This window comes from Anas acuta, chromosome W (genome assembly GCF_963932015.1).
Source record: "Anas acuta chromosome W, bAnaAcu1.1, whole genome shotgun sequence".
Classification (NCBI taxonomy): domain Eukaryota; kingdom Metazoa; phylum Chordata; class Aves; order Anseriformes; family Anatidae; genus Anas; species Anas acuta.
The window spans coordinates 24,811,210-24,834,979 of record NC_089016.1 but is presented as its reverse complement, the minus strand read 5'-3'; the positions used below and the strand labels follow the sequence as shown (position 1 = coordinate 24,834,979).

Below are 23,770 nucleotides of genomic sequence, written 5' to 3'. Positions count from 1 at the left end.
AAGAGTCCCATCCCAGCAGCACGGCCAGGGAGCACCAGCGCTTGGGGCATGCAGAGCTGCTATCTTGCCACTGCCGCCTTGTCCTGCTGAGCCCTGCTGGTGGGCTCAGGCCCGGCTGTTCCTGGAGCTTGGTGCCAGTGCTGCTGTGGGGCTGTGCTGGGACTGCAGGCAGGGACAGGCAGTGGGCACGGCAGTGGCACAGCTGGCCTCCACTGCAGCACTTCCCTCCTAAGGGGGGATCTCCTGTCCGAGAGCCTGTCCGAGGTGGACTGAGCAGAGCTCAAGTGCTCAATCTGGTGTGAGCAGGCAGAGGAGAGCTCTGCAGCCCCACAGTATGCAGCAGCCCCAGCAAAGGAGTCTGTCAACTGATTCCTTGCAGCTCTGAGGCAATGGCAGTGACCCCATGAGCTGGGTCTGCCTCCCAGCCTGCCCAGCACGGCTCTGCAGAGTGCCCCCATGCACCGGGCACCACAGCCCCCTCGCTCTGCAGAGCAACACCGCCAGCTGGGGCTGCGGCTGGGGCTGGGGCTGGGGCTGGGAGGGCACTTCCCCTGAGTGTCTGCTAGGCCATCTTCTGGCTTCTGGACTTGAGTGTGATCTTCACTGTGCACTAGGAGCTGAGAGACCGCAAACAGACACAGGGCTGGAACATTGCCCGCAAGGTCCCTCCTGCCCTAGCACCACACAGGACTGGCACAGAACTGGCCTCCTGTGTGTCAGAGAGGCTGGGAGCCCAGCAGGTGTGCCATGAGCTTGGAGGATCACTACCAGACCATTTCTACCTGGGCAGGTCCTGGCCCAAAAAGAGGGTGTTTTGTAGGTGTTGTATGATATGGTCAGTGGTGCCTCAGAAACACTAAGTCCAACAGGAAGCAACTGGCTGTTAAATGGCCTGTGAGTTGAGCTCTTAGCCACTTCCCTTTATCTTTAGTCTCTTTCTCACCCTGATCTGATCAGCTTGTGGGAAAAATGAAGGAAGAGATGGGTGGGAATGCTCTGAGGAGCTCAGCTCTGCCTCAGCATCTCCTGCCCCACCAGGTGGAAAGTGACTGTGGCAGAGACTGTGAGGTCACTTCTGTCTCTGCACTTGATAGGGCAGCAGCAGGAACGTGTCACAGAAAGGAACTGTGAGGTCACTTGTGTCTGGAGGTGGCAGGTCACCCTTGACTTCTCCCTGGGATCTGCACTTTTGGGCTGACATCTGGCAGTGGCCTTGCTAGGCCAGCAGAAGGCACCTGCTTGGCATGCTGAGTGTTGGCTTTGCTTCCTTGCAGCACTGTGCAGGGCTGCGGAGGTGTCATAATGAAGTTCTTCTAGTAGTAGCATCACACTAACCACCACATCCCACAGACCCCAAGACTAGCCCTGAGCCAGACAGGGGGGTGCAGGGTCTCCTCTCCCAGTGGCCGTGGTCAGGCCTTGGCTCTTCTGCTTCACTAAAACCAACCAAGATTTTTCTCAACACAGCGCTTTGCCTGTCTGTAACCATGGCCTCAATTATCGGCCCTAACAAGGCCGTGCAGAGGCTTTGTTAGTAACAGCCCTCAGTGGGGCCCATTAATACTCCAAGTCATTTCTAGTTTTCCTTCTGACTTTAGCTTCTCAGGTGGTTACATCACTCTCCTCTCAGCACTTGAGCTGAGTACAGGGGGACAATCACTTCCCTGAACCTGCTGGCCACACTGCTTCTTATGCAAGCCAGGATGCTATTGGCCTTCTTGGCCACCTGGGCACACTGCTGGCTCATATTCAGACGACTATCAACCATCATTCCCAGGTCCTTCTCTACCTGGAAGCTCTCCAACCACTCATCTCCCAGCCTGTAGCTCTGCTTGGGGTTGTTGCGCCCCAGGTGAGGAACCCCGCACAAAGAACCCCAGAAAACAGAAGAGCAGGGAGCGACCTCTTCGCTGTATTCCTGGCAGCAGCTTTGGAGAGGCGTCCAGGGTTCTGGGTTTGCCCTGAGCAAGACCCTCCTGTTACTGTGGTGCTAGCAGGGAGGCAGTAACAAGAAAGGAAGCAAAGGCTGAGGCTCTTAAAGCCTTCTTTGCAGCAAGACCAGTTGTTCCCCTGGACGTTTCTTCCTCTTCATGGCTGGTGCCTTCCTTCCAATGCACACTTTTAGACATTTTTTTCTCTCCTGCTCTTTCCTACTACCAAAGAAAGTTCCATTAGTGTGGAAAACACTCCTGAAGTAGGCATCCCAACCCAGCAGGCTCCTTGCGGCCTCTCAGCCAGCCAGACACAAGTCACCTCAGTAGCATCTTCCAAGCTGCTGGCCTTGCAGCTTCTTGGCTAGACACAGCCAAGCCTTGTGCCTGCTGCTGTCCAGTCATGGACTCAAGCAGAAGGGACGGGACAACCCATGTTTGGGCCTTCTTTCTGTTTGGGTCCTCCTGGCTCTGGAGGCAGAGGGGATCCCCCAGTCAGCATGCCAAGCAGGTGCCTTCTGCTGGCCTAGCAGGGCCACTGGCAGATGTCAGCCCAAAAGTGCAGATCCCAGGGAGAAGTCAAGGGTGACCTGCTACCTCCAGACACAAGTGACCTCCCAGTCCCTTTCTGTGACACGTTCCTGCTGCTGTCCTATCAAGTGCAGAGACAGCAGTGACCTCAAATTCCCTGCCATGGTCATGAATAATAAGCAGTTGGCTTGAAGGTCACACACACAGAGTGGTGGTCAGCGGCTCTATGTCCAAGTTGAGGCTGGTGACAAGTGTTGTACCTCAGGGGTCTGTCCTTGGGCTGGTACAGTTTAATATCTTTATCTGTGACAGACAGTGAGATCGACAATGAGACAGTACATTCTGCGCTTGTAGCCCAGAAGGTCAACTGCATCCTAGGCTACATCAGCAGAGGAGTGGCCAGCAGGAAGAGGGAGGTCTCTTCTACTTCTACTCCTTCTACTCTGCCCTTGTGAGGCCCCACTTGGAGATCTGCATCCAGGACTGGACCCCCAGCACAAGAAGGGTGTGCATCTGTTAGAACAGGTCCAGAGGAGGGCCACAAAGATGATCAAGGGGCTGGAGCACGTCTCCTATGAAGAAAGGCTGAGAGAGCTGGGGCTGTTCAGCCTGGAGAAAAGAAGGCTCCAGGGTGACCTCTTTGCAGCATTTCCGTACTTAAAGTGGGCTTATAAAAAAGATGGAGAGTGATTCTTTGCCCAATCAGATAATGAGAAGACAAGGGGGAATCGTTTTAAGCTAAAAGAGGGGAGATTTAGATTACACATTAGGAGAAAAATTCTTCAACTAGTGGGTAGTGAGGTACTGGAACAGGTTGCCAAGAGACCTTAGAGGTGCCCCATCCCTGGAGTTGATCAAGAGCAGGTTAGATGAGGCCCTGGGCAACCTATCTCATGGGGGCATCCCTACTAATGACATCCCTGTTAATGGCCAGGAGGTTCAAACTAGATGACCTTTAAGGTCCCTTGCAATAGGAGCTGTTCTATGACTCTATGATCTTACTAGCTCTACCTCAAGCATGACTCCCATCCCATCAGCCTTCCTGTGGTCTCTCACCTGACCAGAACAGATGGTGCCTCACCATCATCTTCCATGCCATGTGCATGCTTCTGCCCTTTATGGTCCCTATCTGTGCCACATTCCTCCTGCTGGTCCGTCAGCTCCAGAGACAGAAGTGACCTCTCAGCCTCCTTCCCAGCCATGTGCCTCCTGCAGGCCCAGCACATCCTGAGGCACACCTGATCCCATCCCAGCATTCCCAGCCAGCTCCTCCTTGTGGCCTCTGATCTGATCACATACCTGTCACATCACATACTTCTTCCAATGCCATGGGACTGCTGCAGGACCTCACAGTCCTTGCCCAGCCCCAAGGGGACAAACAGCTGAAGTTAGGGGTAGGAATGAGGTTGAAGCTGAGATGGGCTGTGTGCATGGTGGAGGGCTTTGGGAGTTAGGTGATCAGGTTAATGTTTAGGGATTAGAGGTCACCCTCCAGGGTCAAGGGAATGGCAAGGCATCGAGGGAGGGATTGTTGTTTTGCTCAAGGATCCTGCTCAAAGTTTAGGATAAGGGCAAGCTTTGAGGATTTCAGTTTAGGTCTGGTTTGGGGGCTAAGGCTAAGGTTGGCATTTTATTCCTTGGTTAGGCTTTATCATTCTTCTGCTTGCCTTCCTATTAGCAGATGAGTTTGACATCTGTCATTTCCAAGTTCTGAGGAATGTCTTTGATCCATCTGTCCTTTCCAAGGTCTTTGAGAGAGGTCTTGTGATGACAACTGCAGTTCCACCAGCACCTCTCTCACCCTTCCCGTACCACTTCCAGGCAACCTGAGGACTGACTGGGAGGACGGTGGTTTAGGAAAGGGCTTCATTAAGATCTCTGAGGAGGGCTGTTATGGGCTTCTCACAGACCGTGATGGCAGTATCATAGAAAACAGTGACACTCGTGAGGACAGAAGAGCAGGTGGATAAGGCCTTGGCCTGCCAATACAGGATACACACACACCTGAAAACTGCATGAGAGGGAAGAGGAAGATTGGATCCAAAATGTAGATTATGAAAGCAAAGACCATGAGTATCACCTTGGCACTGCAGGAGAGCTCCAGAAATGTTGCAAAACCATAGAAGGTGTCTATGACACTGGGGCCACAGAACTGTAGCTGGGCAGAGAAGAAATAATTCCTGTACATGAGAGAAATTCCCCTGGTTCAGGTACAGCTGCCTTCTGGAGCCAGACCTTCCACTTCCCAAGCCTTGCAGAGAACAGGGATGGCATACAGCCCAGGGCTGACCATAGGGTATGTTCCCCAGCAGGAAGCGCTGCGGTCATGCAGGTGTTTGGTGGCAGGCACCAGCACAGTGATGAGTGTGTTCCACATGCCAGTTACCGTGCTGGTCATGTGAGAGAGGAAGAAGAGATTTCTGTATGGGTAGAGGATTTTCTATGTGGATTACTGGGAAAACTCAACAAATGCTGTCTTAGTGTCCAATTCCCTTCTTGGAAAACCTATTAGAGCATTCAGTTCCCCCCTCTCTTGTTAGGACACATTCAGAGGGGTGAAATGATCCCTGGCAGTCGTGGCTGAGGTGTCCTGCCATGCAGTGGGAACAGAATAGGGGTTAAGGGAGGGAAACATTTGTACTCATATTTGACAACCACAGTCCAACAGCAGAAATCACACTTTAAAAAATCAGTCTTTGACATCTACAGAGAGAAGCAGTCAGTGATGCCTTCAGTCTGCTTCAATCAGCACACTCCAGCAGAGACCCTGCTGCCTTGGGGAGCTGTCAGCCCTGAGGCCTTGGGGACACCTCGAGGGAGCCCAAGGGCACAGAGCAAGCGATGCCATGGTCGGGTGCTGTGCTGCTGAGCGGGGCTGGGCTCCTGGACCCAAGGGGAGCTCGTGGCAAGCACTGCAGAGAGCCAGCTGTACCCAGGAGCAGCTCCTCTGCACAGCGCAGCAGGGCTGGGGGCTCTGACCGCAGCTGGCAAACAGAGAGGAGAGAAGGAGAGAGGGCTTGGAGGCACTGAGGAGCGCAACAACAGAGGGCAGCGTGTGGCAGGACACATCTGCAGGCTCCTGACACTGTGAGGCTCTGGCAGCAGGGCCATGGAGGTGGGGTTGCCAGAGGGGTCTTCTACAGCTGGTAGCATCTGCCAGGGTTTGAGTCTCTCTGTTTCTGCAGTGCTTTAGATAATAGCATTATGAGGTGCAATTCAGGAGGAAGATCAAGGCTTGGCTTATGTGAAGGATAAGACTTTTTCTGCAGTCTGTGCTTGTAGACTCCTGCAGTGGACGGGAGGCAGGTTTCATTTTCAGGATTGTACAGGAGACTGAGACTCCTGGAGCATTGCATTGAGATATCAGTTACTCGGTGATCAGATTTGTAAAGTACCTTCCCAAACATCATCTCATGGACTGCACCAGCATCATCCTTGTGGTCCTCTCAGGTTTTATCCTAGCTGATCTTTAGGAGCTACAAAAGCTCTGATACCCCCTGTCTTTGAGAGGTGTCTGCAGGCCAAAGAAGAGCAGAATGCCTTTCCATTGAGCAAGAGCTGCCTCCTATGCGGGCAGAGCTGCAGCACAGGAGGGTCTGCTGAGTGTCCATCTGTCCCTCCCTGGCCTTGCCTCCCCTGGCAGCAGCACGCTGGCATTCCTCCTGGCTTCTCCTGCTGGCCGTGCTGCTGCTGGTCTTGTTCCCAGGCTGGCTGCGGATGGGGGTCTTCTACAGCTGGCACATCTGATGGCTGATAGCATCTGTCAGGGTAGGTCTCTTTGTTTCTCCAGAAATGAGTAGAAGATGCTTTAGAGAATGGCATTTATGGTTCGATATTTAAAGAAGAAGGCTAAAACAGGGGTTACCTGAAGGGCAAGATTTTTTTTTAGTCTGTGTTTTGAGCTTACAGCAGTAGAGGTGATATAGGTTTCATGTTAATTTGTTGTCAGCATTGTGTAGGAGACTGAGATTCCTAGAGCATTGCACTGAGAGATCGATATGGAAGCAGTGAACTTCATAAAGTGCCTTCAGCCAGTTCAGCTTAAAGATTGCACCAACGTCATGTTTGTGGTCTTCTCAGGATATAACTGAGCTGACACTAATCTGGCTCCTGGCAGGGATTTGGGCAGGCAGAAGGGACATGGTCAGGCAGTGAGAGGGAGCTGCTGCCAGAAAGAGATGGGCACTTTGAGCCTGGATTCCTCTGTTCTCAGCAGTGTCCAGGTTCTTCTCAGGTCAACCTCTGAGTTGAACTTTCCTGCAGCTCACACAAGGTGGCTGAAACCAGCACTGATGGACGGATTGTCTGTCCTCACTAAAGGACACTCTGCACTATAGGGACAGTCCCGTTTTGTCTTAGGATGCACAAAGTTTCCCATCAAGTGCAGGAGAAAAGCCAAGGAATTCTGTTTTAGAAAAACTCAACAGGTGTGGTAGGGTAGCAACAACAAAAAATCTGACCCTATAAAATAAACATTAAAAAAGTCCATACATATATATCTGCTGTGAAGTTGGGTGACCTGGGAGCAACACTGGGGCAAGGTTCTTTGATACCAGCAGTGAAGTGAATCTGAGATTACCCCATGCTCAACCTTGTCTCTGGATGTAGGGCAAAACTGACTCTTCCATTGCCCACAAAGGAGTCTCCTGCTCCCATGGATACCCTCAGACAGCATCAGGAAGAACTCATGAAAGGGACCCGCCAAATATCTTCCTGGAAGTGGACAATTTTCTGGCGACTTTAGATGAGAAATGGGATGAGTTTTTCTCTGATAAGTCTGTTGTACGTTATTACTGTTCTTCCTCTTCTATGTGCAGGACCACATCCCAAAAATGCAAATGTCCAACAGAAGCACCATCACTGAGTTCCTCCTGCTGGCATTCGCAGACGCGCGAGCTGCAGCTCCTGCACTTTGCGCTCTTCCTGGGCATCTACCTGGCTGCCCTCCTGGGCAACGGCCTCATCCTCAGCGCCGTAGCCTGCCACCACCACCTCCACACCCCCATGTACTTCTTTCTCCTCAACCTCGCCCTCCTCGACCTGGGCTGCATCTCCACCACTCTGCCCAAAGCCATGGCCAATGCCCTCTGGGACACCAGGGCCATCTCCTATCAAGGCTGTGCTGCACAGGTCTTCTTTTTTGTCTTATTGTTTGGAGCAGAATATTACCTTCTCACTGTCATGGCCTACGACCGCTACGTTGCCATCTGCAAGCCCCTGCACTACGGGAGCCTCCTGGGCAGCAGAGCTTGTGCCCAGATGGCAGCAGCTGCCTGGGGCAGTGGCTTTCTCGATGCTGTCCTGCACATGGCCAACACATTTTCCCTGCCCTTCTGCCAAGGCAATGCTGTGGAGCAGTTCTTCTGTGAAATCCCCCACATTCTCAAGCTCTCCTGCTCAGAGTCCTGGCTGAGGGAGATTGTGCTTCTTGTAGTTACTCTCTGTTTAGCCTTTACATGTTTTGTTTTCATTTCATTTTCTTATGTGCAGATCTTGAGGGCTGTGCTGAGGATGCCCTCTTCCCAGGGCCGGCACAAAGCCTTTTCCACATGCCTCCCTCACCTGGCCGTGGTCTCCCTGTTTGTCAGCACTGTCCTCTTTGCCTACCTGAAGCCTCCCTCCATCTCCTCCCTGTCTCAGGACCTGGTGGTGACAGTTCTGTACTCGGTGGTGCCTCCAGCCGTGAACCCTCTCATTTACAGCATAAGGAACCAGGACCTCATGGAAGCCTTGTGGAAATTCTTTGGACACATGCTTCTTTGTCATCAATAATGTGTCTATAAAACTAACAGGACAGAGAGGTTATCTGAAAAAACTCTTCATACACTAGCTTGTAATTCTTCTATTATTTTTAAAATTATTTCTTAAACTTGTAATTTTGACTGAATTCTACTCGTCATCCTACCTATTAATTATGTTAGTATCTGTCACCCAATCATCTAATATACCTACAGTACTAGGCTCTCTGTGTGGATAAAGAGAATAAAGAAACTGTGAACTTTGGTGGTGTCAGCTGCTGTCTCTTTGCAACTGCTCTGAAGCTGGGGGAGCATCCCCAGCATGCAGGAAGGGCTCAGGACCAAGTGCCCAGCTGCCACATGCAGGAGCAGCCCCGGTGGCCCTCAGGGCTGCCTCTCACTGCCTTCTGGGCTCTGCCTCTCTGCTGCCTTCGTGTCGGGGCTGCTGCTTCCCTGGAGCCATGGCCATGGCCAGCAGCAGGACGTGGCCTTTTCACTGCTGCTCTCTTTTGGCTTCCACATTGTGCTTCTTTTCTTTCTGGGTAAACCCTGATATCTCGTGTACCTTCATGACAGTCTTGTTGTCTCTGCAGTGACATTCCTGTCCCTGCAGGCAGCAGCAGGCACTGTGCAGCCCTGGGTCACAGCTGGCCTCCCTGCTTGCACCACAATAACAAGAGGGTCTTGCTCAGTGCAAACCCAGAAGTCTGGACACCTCTTCCAAATGTGCAATCAGGAACACAGCCAAGGGGTTGCTTCCTTCTCTTCTGTTTTCTGGGGATCTTCATGGAATGAAGGACACAGGATGAAAGTCCCAGGGTGGTTTGTGGGGAAACAAGGGCAGGACTAAAAGTTCCTTTTATGGCGGCACTTGCCCAAGCAGATGAGAACTGGTCTTGGACTCATCTGTATTAGACTGCACCCGCTGTAGTGGGGCTGATGGTTGATGCCAGCCTGGAGAGGAATCTGGAGCTTCCAGGAGATGTCAGGGGATCTCCAGGGACAGGGTGCTCAGTGGGTAGTGATTAGAAGCTCATAAAATGACTGTGCAAAGTCGTTTCAGGTAACAAACAAGGTGAATCTGAGGAGTGCATGGGCAGCTCAGACTGCTCAGGCTGGGTCAGTTGTCACTGCAGGTTCCCCTCCCAGCCTCTTACCCACCTGCAGCCAAGTGACTTCTGGGACAGAGTGAGAAGCAGAGAAGGCCTTGATGCTGTGCAAGCACTTCTCAGGAACAGCGATCAGAACCACGGGTGACCAACACTGCTCTGGTCACATATTAAAAACACAGCACCACATGGCCTGATCTGCAGAGAGAAACTCTGTCCCAGCCATGAGTCAGCATCCCTGCAATGGAGAAGAAGCTCTCGAAGGAGCCAGGAAGGTGATAATGAGCACCAGGACAATTGAGAATGCTCAAAGGCCCTTCTGAAGGGTCACTGAGTGCCACCTGAGAGGCAGTGCTGGGCAGTGGGGAGGGCCAGGAGAAAGACATGGGTGAAAGCTGTGAGAAACAGAGACACTCAGGGCTTTAGCAGCTGTCTGTGGATGGAGTAGGAGGGCGAGGTCAGTCCTGGGACTGGGGCAGGGCTGACGGGCCCAGCGTGAAGGGGACCTGTGAGAAGGCTGTGAGAAACAACGACACTCAGGGCTTTAGCAGATCCTTAAAGTCCTGCCTGAGTCCCCAAATGGAAAGCAATCTATGTCTGTGCATTGACAAGAAGGAAGTGGTGAGTCCCGGCTGGGGGACAGGGCTGAAGGTCCCTGCGTGAAGCTGGGTGGATGGAGAAGTGTCCACCCTGCATGTGTGCCTCAGCCTGGGAGCAGGGACCTGCCCACAGTGCGGGATGGCTGGGCTGTGCTCAGCCATGCCCCAGGAGATGACCTTGCTCTCTTCCTCCCCACCACTCCCCACACGGGGCAGGCCCTCAGGAAACACCCCTGAGCCTGGAGATGCACAAACCTGCTGCGCTGAGGTGCCACTACTGCAGGGGAAGAAGGGAGGGTTGGAGAGGCACGTGGGGCCTGCGGGCAGGAGTGGTGTGGCCTGGGGAACTGGGTGTCTGGGAAAAGTTACCCTGGAGCCATAGGAGCCATTCTGGAAAGGAAACTTGTAGGGAGGAACCGCACTTTTGTGGCACTGCAGAGCTGCTGGGCACATTGTGCAGGGTGCTCTGATGGACGTTTGTGTCCTTTTCCATCGTGTCTTAAGTGGCGCTTTTCTCAGGAATAGAGTAGCCAACAGAGCACTGACAGATAGTCTAAGATCATGAAAGGCATCATAAGCATGCCCCTAAAAAGATAACTGATATGGGGAAATCAGGAGAAGCCTGGCCAGGAGAAATGTGAGACTGAGAGGAGGGAATAGGGGCTTGGGCAGCACAAAATTAAGGATTTTGTAGAGGTAAGAGGGTTCAGGTTATGCTGAGGCAGCTGTAACTGTGACTTGAAATAGTCATACAAGGCTATTCCCCAGCTTCAATCTGTAAACTTAATTCCTAAACCTAAATGCTACTCAGCACCCTGACAGGAATCCACTACTCTAATGACTGACCTCAAAGTATCCCTAGAAGACAAAACTCAGCCCATAGTTGATTCCCCTAGCTCTTACTCTCTTAATCACTCTGATCTCTGCCCTTAGTACTAGCATTAAAATGGTCCATTTAACACTAGAAAACTGCTTAAGAGACCTAAACAAAACCCTTACCCCAAATGAATGTGAGGGGCCATGGATCTGATCAGCTTGTGGGCCACAAGGAGGAGATGGGTGGGAATGCTCTGAGGAGCTCAGCTCTGCCTCAGGATCTCCTGCCCCAGCAGCAGGAATGTGACTGTGGCAGGGACTGTGAGGTCACTTCTGTCTCTGCACTTGATAGGGCAGCAGCAGGAACATGTCACAGAAAGGGACTGTGAAGTCACTTCTGACTGTAGCTGGCAGGTCACCCTTGCCTTCTCCCTGGGATCTGCACTTTTGGGCTGACATCTGCCAGTGGCCCTGCTAGGCCAGCAGAAGGCACCTGCTTGGCATGCTGACTGGGGGATCCCCTCTGCCTCCAGACCCAGGAGGACCCAGACAGAAAGAAGGCCCCCATATGGGTTGTCCTGTCCCTTCTGCTTGAGTCCATGAGTGGACAGCAGGAGGCACAAGGCTTGGCTGTGTCTCCACAAGAAGCTGCAAGGCCAGCAGCAGGCCCCTGGCTTGGAAGCTGCTGCTGAGGTGACTTGTGTCTGGTTGGCTGAGAGGCCGCAAGGAGCCTGCTGGGTTGGGATGCCTACTTCAGGAGTGGTTTCTACCTTCATGGAGCTTTCTTTGGCAGTAGGAAAGAGCAGAAGAAAAAACTTCCACAGAGTGCACCTTGGAAGTTAAGCCTTGTCCACAAGGAGGAAGAAATGTCCCTCAAAGGGTTTTACTGTGGTGCCAGAGGTCACCCTCTGATCAGACCCTGGCTTTGTGTTTCAAGGAACATCTGGTGAGGTCTGACGAGACATGGGAGAAAGCAAGGGATGAAAGCAAGGTGGTGAACAGAGATGGGTGTCTGCAGACTTCAAGGAAATAGGTCAAACTGTGACACATGATAAGAAAGCCTGTAGAGGGGAAGGCAGAGGGTGCTGATGGAAATGGCAGGCCCAACAGCCCTGAAATTTCTGTCCTCTTGGCTAGAGCTTATGAGGAAATATGTTATATTAATTGTGATGAGGCCTCATCGATTCTTTCAACCCTGTGCAGCACCTCGGAGGTATCACACCAGTGTTGTTCTCATGGCATCACACTGCCCACCCCATCCTACAGACCCCAGGAAAAGCCTTGAGTCAGACGTGGGGGTGCAGGATCTCCTCTCACAGTTCTAGGGGTCAGGCCTTGGCTCTTCTGCTTTACTAAAACCAGCCAAGACTTTTCTCAGCACAGTGTCTTTGCCTGTCTGCAATCATGGCCTCCAATTATCTGCCCTAACAAGTCCCTGGGGAGGCTTTGTTAGTAATAGCCCTCAGTGGGGCCCATTAATACTCCAAGTCACTTCAACTTTTCCTCCTGACTTTACTTTCTCAAGCGGTTACATCACTCTCCTCTCAGTACCTGAGCGTCATAGACTGAGCACCAAAATACACCATGGAACTCATTAAAATGCAGAAACTCCTAACATCTCTTCTATAGTTTCTTCAAGCCTTCATGCCTTGTGCAGCTAATTATAGAGCTTACATGGCATACTTAAGGAAGAAGTTTTCAAAAAGCATCAAATACAAATTTTTTTTCTTTTTCATTTTAAATCCTGAATTTTGCTGCATTTCAGTTTGGAGAATAATTCTCCTATTGCTGTTCATCCAGGGTGACTTCTTTGGAGACCTTCTTCTGGAGAAAAAGCAGAGTCTGGAGTTCAGATACCTCCACTGCCAGCAGTGGTCTTTGTCCCTGTAACTGCAGCCCAGCCCACACATGAAACCCTTTCTAAGACAACTTGGGTTCCTTGAGAACAAATAAAATAAAATAAAATAAAATATAAAATAAAATAAAATAAAATATAAAATAAAATAAAATAAAAAATAAAATAAAATAAAATAAAATAAAATAAAATAAAATAAAATAAAATAAAATAAAATAAAATAAAATAAAATAAAATTGAAATGACCTACTTAGGGTAGGAAGGCTCTGCAGGAGGATCTGGATAGGCTGCACCGATGGGCTGAGGTCAACTGCATGAAGTTTAACAAGGCCAAGTGCCGGGTCCTGCACCTGGGGCGCAATAACCCCAAGCAGAGCTACAGGCTGGGAGATGAGTGGTTGGAGAGCTGCCAGGCAGAGAAGGACCTGGGAGTGATGGTGGATAGTCGGCTGAATATGAGCCAGCAGTGTGCTCAGGTGGCCAAGAAGGCCAACGGCATCCTGGCTTGTATCAGAAACAGCGTGACCAGCAGGGCTAGGGAGGTGATCGTCCCACTGTACTCGGCTCTGGTGAGGCTGCACCTCGAGTACTGTGTTCAGTTTTGGGCCCCTCGCTACAAGAAGGACATCGAGGTGCTTGAGCGGGTCCAAAGAAGGGCGACGAAGCTGGTGAGGGGCCTGGAGAACAAGTCCTACGAGGAGCGGCTGAGGGAGCTGGGCTTGTTCAGCCTGGAGAAGAGGAGGCTCAGGGGTGACCTTATCGCTCTCTACAGATACCTTAAAGGAGGCTGTAGCGAGGTGGGGGTTGGCCTGTTCTCCCACGTGCCTGGTGACAGGACGAGGGGGAACGGGCTAAAGTTGCGCCAGGGGAGTTTTAGGTTAGATGTTAGGAAGAGCTTCTTTACCGAAAGGGTTGTGAGGCATTGGAACAGGCTGCCCAGGGAGGTGGTGGAGTCACCATCCCTGGAAGTCTTCAAAAGACGCTTAGATGTAGAGCTTAGGGATATGGTTTAGTGGGGACTGTTCGTGTTAGGTTAGAGGTTGGACTCGATGATCTTGAGGTCTCTTCCAACCTAGAAATTCTGTGTGTGATTCTGTGTGTGTGACTTTTGGAATCTGAGAAATTCAGCTTGAATCTTAGTAGACACCTAGATATCCATGGTATCTCTTTGATCTTCTGTGGAAAACTCAGGATGAAAACTAAGGAAAATATATCTTCAAGTGGCTGTACCTGTACCCATGAGCTTGGACTCTTTGGGGAATATGTCCCCTTCCAGCCATGGAAACCTAAATTGAGTAATGTGAAAAGACCTGCCCAGTCAATGGAGTAGGGCAAAGTCCTACTTCCTGTGCTATAGATGCAGAAGGCAAAAAGAATTGCGTTGTGCCTGACACTACTCTGGGATGTGTAACCCAGGTCAGGCAACTTTACCTTAGTGCTGACAAGTTTGTCACTATACCACGCTACCAAGCTCTACATCTACACTTGGGCTCTAAGGTAATACCATAGATATTATAACATAATAACATATAACATAACATAGAGGTAATAACATTCATGCAATGCTGGTAGTGCAGTAACACTGACTTAAAACAGTCACATATGGCCCTTACCTTACTTGAGCCAGTAATTTTAACGCTAAATAAACCTAAATGCTACTACAACAAACTGAAAGTAATCAATTTTCTCTCTTGATAACTGTAATCCTTTCACTTAACACTAACATTATAATGCCTTATTTAACCCGAGACTCCTTGACAGACAAAAAACACCCATAAACCACAGAGTTTGTCCATACCTTAACCACAGACCTGACAGCACAAGCAGAACACCAAACACTCCCACTAAAACTTTGCTTAATCTCCAACCCAGAAAGTAAAAAGAGGTACCGAGGAGACTAGAGTGAGCTCGGCTCTACCTCAGGATCTCGTGTCCCAGTGGGAGGAAGACTGTAGCAGTGACTGTGAGGTCACTTCTGTCTCTGCACTTGATAGAGCAGTAGCAGGAACGTGTCACGCAAAGGGACTGTGAGGTCACTTGTGTCTGTAGCTGGCAGGTCACCCTTCACATAGACCTGGGGTCTGCACTTTTGGGCTGACAGCTGGCAGTGGCCCTGCTAGGCCAGCAGAAGGCACCTGCTTGGCATGCTGACTGGAGGATCTCCTCTGCCTCCATAGCCAGGAGGACCCAGACAGAAAGAAGGCCCCAACATAGGTTGTCCTGTCCCTTCTGCTTGAGTCCATGACTGCACAGCAGCAGGCACAAGGCTTGGCTGTGTTATAAATGGCTTAGTCTTCTAAATAGGATTATAATCAAAGTTTACAATTTATTAAAGGAATAGAGGTAAGCAAACAGTGCTGGGTGTGCCGGGAGTCTTCGCTCCACCAGGACGCACACCAGTTACATCAAGTAGCTGATTTTTATGCTCCTAGACTAATACATATTCATTACTACTTGTAAAAAAACCTGGGTTATTATAATTAGCTTCCGGGATCCAGTCCCTCCTACTGGAGCATGTGCATCAGTCTCCGGTGGTCCCCCTGGGGGTGTCTGGGGGTCTTTCATGCTGAAAGCTTGTAGTCTTCCTCTCAGTTTTTTTTTTTTCTTGTCCTTCCCCTTTGTACTCCTTGGCACCGTGTCAAAAGCGTGCATCAGAGAGCAGCAAGGAGGGCTGCTCTTTGTCCTCCAGATCAGGGCTCTTCCCCAGCAAGGTGGCCACAAGCCCTGCCTGCCTTCCTCCTGCCAAGCTGCGTGCGCTGGCTGCAGCAGAGGGGACCCCCAGCCAGCCCCTGCATGGGGCTCTGACACCCGCCTGGCCCCGGCCCTCTCCAGCGCCCTCCTTGCTGCTCTCTGATGCACGCCAGCACCTCCCCATGCGTGCCGGCCAGCACATCTGCTGAGGGCCAGGGTGGCTGCTGCAGGGGCAGGGAGCTCAGCATGGCCCTTGCAGGCCCCTGCCCTGGCCCTGCCTCTGCCCTTGGCCTCAGTCCCGGCCTTGGCTCTGCTGGCAGGAGCGCTCTTGGCATGCGCTTCCTGGCCTCCCCTCGCCTGCACACAGCTGCTGCCCACTCAGGCTGCTGCCACAAACGTGTCCTCACAAGCAGCACCACCCCTTGGGCTGCTTCTGCTGGCCTCTCCTGGTCCTGAGCCCTTCCTGCGTGCTGGGGCTTCTCTCCCAGATCCAGAGTAGATGGCAAGAGATGGCAGCTGAGACCAGTGAATTTATGCTGTCTTCTTTATTGTCTATACATACAGAGGATGCCTAGTTCAATAGGTTGATTAGAAGATGTACTCAAAGTAAAAAATTACTAAATAAATACAACCAATATCAGAAGTCATGAAAATAATATAAAGAAAAGAAAAAAGATATGAAAATTTGTCATGTTCATTTCTCAAATACAATAGTAGTCCTGACAGGATTATTATTAATGTTTACAAGGATAAAAATAATATGATAAAAATCACAATAATACTAACAATATTGATGTTTAATAAGCACATACAAAAACAGTTTCCTGACTGCATCCTTGAGCTCCTGGTTCCTCATGCTGTAGATGAGGGGGTTCACTGCTGGAGGTACCACCGAGTACAGAAGTGACACCAGTAGATCCAGGGATGGGGAAGAGATTGAGTTGGGCTTCAAGTAGGCAAAAATGCCAGTGCTGACCATCAGGGAGACCACGGCCAGGTGAGGGAGGCACGTGGAAAATGCTTTGTGCCGGCCCTGCTCAGAGGACATCCTCAGCACTGCCCTGAAGATCTGCACATAGGACACCACAATGAAAACAAAACAACCAAATGATAAACATGCGCTAACCACTAGAAGACCAGCTTTCCTGAGGTAGGCATCTGAGCAGGACAGCTTGAGAATGTGGGGGATTTCACAGAAGAACTGGTCCACAGTATTTCCGTGGCAGAGGGGAAGGGAAAATGTGTTGGCCGTGTGCAGGACAGCATTGAGAAAGCCACTGCCCCAGGCAGCTGCTGCCATCTGGGCACAAGCTCTGCTGCCCAGGAGGCTCCCATAGTGCAGGGGCTTGCAGATGGCAACGTAGCGGTCATAGGCCATCACGGTGAGAAGGAAATACTCCGATGACATCAACAAGACAAAGAGAAAGACCTGTGCAGCACAGCCTTGATAGGAGATGGCCCTGGTGTCCCAGAGGGCATTGGCCATGGCTTTGGGCAGAGTGGTGGAGATGGATCCCAGGTCGAGGAGGGCGAGGTTGAGCAGGAAGAAGTACATGGGGGTGTGGAGGCGGTGGTGGCAGGCTACGGCACTGAGGATGAGGCCGTTGCCCAGGAGGGCAGCCAGGTAGATGCCCAGGAAGAGCGCGAAGTGCAGGAGCTGCAGCTCGCGCGTGTCTGCGAATGCCAGCAGGAGGAACTCACTCACTGAGCTGATGTTGGGCATTTGCTGTCTTTAGACCCAGTTGTCTGTTGAAGAAAGAAGACAGAACAAAGTTAGAAGAGGCTTCTCTGAGGAAAACTTACTGCAAGAATTAGAGCACCCACCAGCCTGAGCCTCTCTCTTTGCAGGAGAACCTTTCCACAGCTCTCTTGCTTGAGCTTCCAGAGGAGTCCATCCTGCTGTTCAGCAGGGGGAAGGAGGGATATGGGGGAAACTCTCATTCAGTCCACTGATCAGGTCATTGGAATTTACAGTGCTGTTTCAAACAATTCATCTCAGTGCAGAACAGGGATTCAGATGCTACTGCTGAACACCCCTGTTCTCAGCTGCCCTGTGTCAGCCCTCTGTGAGCTGCAGGACTACCCCACTTAAGTGTTTCCCTGAGATGGAACTGGAGAAAGCTGAGAGCAAAGAAGCCGCAGTCCAAGTGCAGCTGGATAGAAACCTCACCTTGTCTGTGGGTTGTGAGCAAGTTCTCAGCTCTTCCCTCCTAGCAAGAGGTGTAGAGTTCATTGCCCTTGTTGCACCTCATTGCAGCTGCCCACAGACAGCCATCAGGACGCAAGGCCATGGTGTTAGCATGGAGGTGTCTTCTCCTTGGGGCACCTGGATAACACACGGATGCCACGAGAGAGCTGCATCCTGCTGGAGAGCAGCCTGCAGCTAGGAGGATGCCTCACAGACAGAGCTGGATATCTGAAAGCTGGAGTGTCCCATATCCCAGCTGCACTCCTGCAGGGTCTGGAGGAGGCTTGGCCACTCTGCTCATGGCTGCCCAGGGGCACCTGCTTTAGAGCACTCCAAGGAGCTTCTGCCAGACTTCCTCACCTTGCAGGGCAACCCAGCAGGACTCTCAAAGCCTACTGCATTGCCCACTGCCCTCCCAGAAACAAGACCCAGCAGGAGGAGACCCCTACAGGACCTGCAGCTGCATGGCCCTGCAGCCAGACACTTACCTTGTCAAGGGCTGTGCACATTTCTCCTGCAGGCAGCTCTTAGCAGCCTCCCACTGCCAGCTGCCTTCAGTCCCTCTCTCCTTTTCTTTTCTCTGTCTGCCTCCGTGTCTCTTTCCTGCTGCGCTGTGCAGAGGAGCTGCTCCTGGGCAGAGTTGTCTCTCTGCACCATGGCCCTCTTGCCACAAGCTCTCTCTGTCCCACGAGCCTGGCCCAGCTCAGCAGCACAGCACCAGCCCAAGGCACTGCAATCACCCCTCTGGGGGCTTTGCTGATGAGCCCACACATGAACCTCAGGCACTCAGAGACAATTGAAGACATCTCTCCAGAAGTGCAAGTCAGAGGCAAGTTTCCTGCAGTGTCCCCCTGAGGGCCAGCACTGACACAGCCTCCCTTGGAGCTCATTAGAGCAGAACACTGGAGGCAGTGAGGACAAGGAGACAAAGGCAATGTGAAGGTGACACTGATGTGTAGGAAAACTGTATGCGTGTCACCAAGCACAGGGGCCAAGCCTTGATTCCCTACTCAAGGAGGGGAGATCTTTCCCTTCATACCTTGCTCAGGGCTCTTTGTGGGGCAGTAGGAGATGGGGATGTGCATTGCCAAGTGCAGGAGAATGGTACGACCCCTGCCTGGTTCATGGGTGGGCGAGGAGTTAATTAGGCTTCGTTGCTTTAGTGATTAGCTTTCTCCTTAAAGGCTTTAGTGGCAGAGACAACAGCCATAGCCATGGACACAAATATATCACAAGGCAGCATTATAGGATGCTGGCCTCGTTCCTGGTGAGCAGGCACCACTGCTCATAGGGCATCCTTCGTGGTGCCTAGGCCCTCCTCCTCTGGGCCACTGCTTACTCAGCAGGGTCCCAGTCTGCCCTGATCTGTGGGGTTGCTCTTTCTCTGGTGCAGTACTGGGTTCTTCTCCTTGTAAATGTCAAGAGGTTTCTGTAGGCAAAATCCTGCAGCTTCTCGAGGTTCTCCCACACTGATGCTCCATTCTGTCAGCTCTTCATATCTGCAAGCAGACAGTTCAACCTTCCTGTGATTGTGCTGTCTCTGAGAAGACAGCAGCATCAGGAGCTGCAGGAAAGTTTGGATAATGCAGGTGTAATCAGTTGAATGGAATTGCAGCACAGTCACAGAAGGGTAGGGGATGGAAGGCTGCCAGGTCCCACATTTGCTGCACTTCCTTCTCATGCATGCTGTCAGTTTGTCTGGAGCTGTGTCCTGAATGTTATGGGGCTGTGCAGGTCAAAGTTAGAAGGGCCAAAGCCCAGCTGCAGCTCCATCTGTCTATGACTCTCAAAGACAATAAACACTGCTTATAGAAATACTTTAAATAAAGGAGGATTAAGGAGAATCATAATTCTTTATTGGAAATCTGGTAATGATCTACAGACAAGATAAAGGCTGAGGTAATTAATTCCTTCTTTTCCTCTGACTCTAGCAGATGGACCAGTTGTTCCCCTGGACGTTTCTTCCTCCTCATGGCCAGTGCCAACATTCCAGGGCGCGCTTCGTGGGTGTTTCTCTTCTCCTTCTCTTTCCTATTGCCACAGAAAGGTCCATCAGGGTGGAAACCACTCCTGAAGTAGGCATCCCAACCCAGCAGGCTCCTTGCGGCCTGCCAGCCAACCAGACACGAGTCACCTCAGCAGCAGCTTCCAAGCCAGGGGCCTGCTGCTGGCCTTGCAGCTTCTTGGCTAGACACAGTTGTTATATATGTTCATCTGATTTGTGTCAGGATGGAACAATGCTAGGGCCGCATGGTATGATGAATGTGACCTTCTGTCTTACATACCCTAGTATAACCACAAGTCTAAGAAAAACAGAATGGTTAATGTATATAGTTCTTGTACCTTGCAAAGGAATTTGTGTCACTAGAGAGCAGTTCTGTCTGTCTCTGGGTCCTGCACTGGCAATTTAATTCTTCCACGGATGTGGTTTCTTCCCTTTCCTTTCCTTCCCTCTCCCCCTCATAATAGTCAAATTATCAAATCTTCAGAAATATTCCTCAAATCCATGAGCCTATTTGCTTTTGTTATTCCGAACTCTTATTTCTATCAGTTACAGCCTTTTTTTGTCTTCTTTGTGGTTGATTTAGCACTGCTGTAAGTGTGACTGTCCCTGTGAATGGCCTGTGAGGAATGTTTTAACTACTCGCAAAATGTCAATAAGAGAGCTATTTGTGTTTGTATGTTCTTTCTTTGAAGTCTCTGATGTCTGGGGGTTTCAGAACAACTGCTAACAACTAGTGACTATTATGGCTTCTGAATGGGACACTATGCAAGCCTCTGATATCTGGCCAGGTGGCCAGGAGATTAAGGAGAAGAAAAAAAAGAAGCTGAAGGACAGCTAGGAGACAAAATTTGCAGGGGATGCTATGTAAGCTTTTGACATGCTGCCAAGGAGTACAAAGGGGAAGGACCCCATCCCTGGATCTACTGGTGTCACTTCTGTACTCGGTGGTACCCTCCAGCAGTGAACCCCCTCATCTACAGCATGAGGAACCAGGAGCTCAAGGATGCAGTCAGGAAACTGTTTTTGTATGTGCTTATTAAACATCAATATTGTTAGTATTATTGTGATTTTTATCATATTATTTTTATCCTTGTAAACATTAATAATAATCCTGTCAGGACTACTATTGTATTTGAGAAATGAACATGACAAATTTTCATATCTTTTTTCTTTTCTTTATATTATTTTCATGACTTCTGATATTGGTTGTATTTATTTAGTAATTTTTTACTTTGAGTACATCTTCTAATCAACCTATTGAACTAGGCATCCTCTGTATGTATAGACAATAAAGAAGACAGCATAAATTCACTGGTCTCAGCTGCCATCTCTTGCCATCTACTCTGGATCTGGGAGAGAAGCCCCAGCACGCAGGAAGGGCTCAGGACCAGGAGAGGCCAGCAGAAGCAGCCCAAGGGGTGGTGCTGCTTGTGAGGACACGTTTGTGGCAGCAGCCTGAGTGGGCAGCAGCTGTGTGCAGGCGAGGGGAGGCCAGGAAGGGCATGCCAAGAGCGCTCCTGCCAGCAGAGCCAAGGCCGGGACTGAGGCCAAGGGCAGAGGCAGGGCCAGGGCAGGGGCCTGCAAGGGCCATGCTGAGCTCCCTGCCCCTGCAGCAGCCACCCTGGCCCTCAGCAGATGTGCTGGCCGGCACGCATGGGGAGGTGCTGGCGTGCATCAGAGAGCAGCAAGGAGGGCGCTGGAGAGGGCCGGGGCCAGGCGGGTGTCAGAGCCCCATGCAGGGGCTGGCTGGGGGTCCCCTCTGCTGCAGCCAGCGCACGCAGCTTGGCAGGAGGAAGGCAGGCAGGGCTTGTGGCCACCTTGCTGGGGAAGAGCCCTGATCTGGAGGACAAAGAGCAGCCCTCCTTGCTGCTCTCTGATGCACGCTTTTGACACGGTGCCAAGGAGTACAAAGGGGAAGGACAAGAAAAAAAAAAAACTGAGAGGAAGACTACAAGCTTTCAGCATGAAAGACCCCCAGACACCCCCAGGGGGACCACCGGAGACTGATGCACATGCTCCAGTAGGAGGGACTGGATCCCGGAAGCTAATTATAATAACCCAGGTTTTTTTACAAGTAGTAATGAATATGTATTAGTCTAGGAGCATAAAAATCAGCTACTTGATGTAACTGGTGTGCGTCCTGGTGGAGCGAAGACTCCCGGCACACCCAGCACTGTTTGCTTACCTCTATTCCTTTAATAAATTGTAAACTTTGATTATAATCCTATTTAGAAGACTAAGCCATTTATAACACAGCCAAGCCTTGTGCCTGCTGCTGTGCAGTCATGGACTCAAGCAGAAGGGACAGGACAACCTATGTTGGGGCCTTCTTTCTGTCTGGGTCCTCCTGGCTATGGAGGCAGAGGAGATCCTCCAGTCAGCATGCCAAGCAGGTGCCTTCTGCTGGCCTAGCAGGGCCACTGCCAGCTGTCAGCCCAAAAGTGCAGACCCCAGGTCTATGTGAAGGGTGACCTGCCAGCTACAGACACAAGTGACCTCACAGTCCCTTTGCGTGACACGTTCCTGCTACTGCTCTATCAAGTGCAGAGACAGAAGTGACCTCACAGTCACTGCTACAGTCTTCCTCCCACTGGGACACGAGATCCTGAGGTAGAGCCGAGCTCACTCTAGTCTCCTCGGTACCTCTTTTTACTTTCTGGGTTGGAGATTAAGCAAAGTTTTAGTGGGAGTGTTTGGTGTTCTGCTTGTGCTGTCAGGTCTGTGGTTAAGGTATGGACAAACTCTGTGGTTTATGGGTGTTTTTTGTCTGTCAAGGAGTCTCGGGTTAAATAAGGCATTATAATGTTAGTGTTAAGTGAAAGGATTACAGTTATCAAGAGAGAAAATTGATTACTTTCAGTTTGTTGTAGTAGCATTTAGGTTTATTTAGCGTTAAAATTACTGGCTCAAGTAAGGTAAGGGCCATATGTGACTGTTTTAAGTCAGTGTTACTGCACTACCAGCATTGCATGAATGTTATTACCTCTATGTTATGTTATATGTTATTATGTTATAATATCTATGGTATTACCTTAGAGCCCAAGTGTAGATGTAGAGCTTGGTAGCGTGGTATAGTGACAAACTTGTCAGCACTAAGGTAAAGTTGCCTGACCTGGGTTACACATCCCAGAGTAGTGTCAGGCACAACGCAATTCTTTTTGCCTTCTGCATCTATAGCACAGGAAGTAGGACTTTGCCCTACTCCATTGACTGGGCAGGTCTTTTCACATTACTCAATTTAGGTTTCCATGGCTGGAAGGGGACATATTCCCCAAAGAGTCCAAGCTCATGGGTACAGGTACAGCCACTTGAAGATATATTTTCCTTAGTTTTCATCCTGAGTTTTCCACAGAAGATCAAAGAGATACCATGGATATCTAGGTGTCTACTAAGATTCAAGCTGAATTTCTCAGATTCCAAAAGTCACACACACAGAATCACACACAGAATTTCTAGGTTGGAAGAGACCTCAAGATCATCGAGTCCAACCTCTAACCTAACACGAACAGTCCCCACTAAACCATATCCCTAAGCTCTACATCTAAGCGTCTTTTGAAGACTTCCAGGGATGGTGACTCCACCACCTCCCTGGGCAGCCTGTTCCAATGCCTCACAACCCTTTCGGTAAAGAAGCTCTTCCTAACATCTAACCTAAAACTCCCCTGGCGCAACTTTAGCCCGTTCCCCCTCGTCCTGTCACCAGGCACGTGGGAGAACAGGCCAACCCCCACCTCGCTACAGCCTCCTTTAAGGTATCTGTAGAGAGCGATAAGGTCACCCCTGAGCCTCCTCTTCTCCAGGCTGAACAAGCCCAGCTCCCTCAGCCGCTCCTCGTAGGACTTGTTCTCCAGGCCCCTCACCAGCTTCGTCGCCCTTCTTTGGACCCGCTCAAGCACCTCGATGTCCTTCTTGTAGCGAGGGGCCCAAAACTGAACACAGTACTCGAGGTGCAGCCTCACCAGAGCCGAGTACAGTGGGACGATCACCTCCCTAGCCCTGCTGGTCACGCTGTTTCTGATACAAGCCAGGATGCCGTTGGCCTTCTTGGCCACCTGAGCACACTGCTGGCTCATATTCAGCCGACTATCCACCATCACTCCCAGGTCCTTCTCTGCCTGGCAGCTCTCCAACCACTCATCTCCCAGCCTGTAGCTCTGCTTGGGGTTATTGCGCCCCAGGTGCAGGACCCGGCACTTGGCCTTGTTAAACTTCATGCAGTTGACCTCAGCCCATCGGTGCAGCCTATCCAGATCCTCCTGCAGAGCCTTCCTACCCTAAGTAGGTCATTTCAATTTTATTTTATTTTA

The 23,770-nt window shown here is 50.8% G+C and overlaps 1 protein-coding gene and 1 pseudogene across 1 annotated transcript; one reads left to right on the top strand and one right to left on the bottom strand.

The window, feature by feature from the left end:
- Positions 1 to 23,770, top strand: part of LOC137846706 (very low-density lipoprotein receptor pseudogene) — a 666,922-nt pseudogene that overhangs the window by 501,734 nt on the left and 141,418 nt on the right.
- LOC137847440 (olfactory receptor 14A16-like) lies at positions 16,052 to 16,993 on the bottom strand. The gene has a single exon (XM_068665711.1). The coding sequence runs from the start codon at positions 16,991 to 16,993 to the stop codon at positions 16,052 to 16,054; it is 942 nt and encodes a 313-aa protein (XP_068521812.1).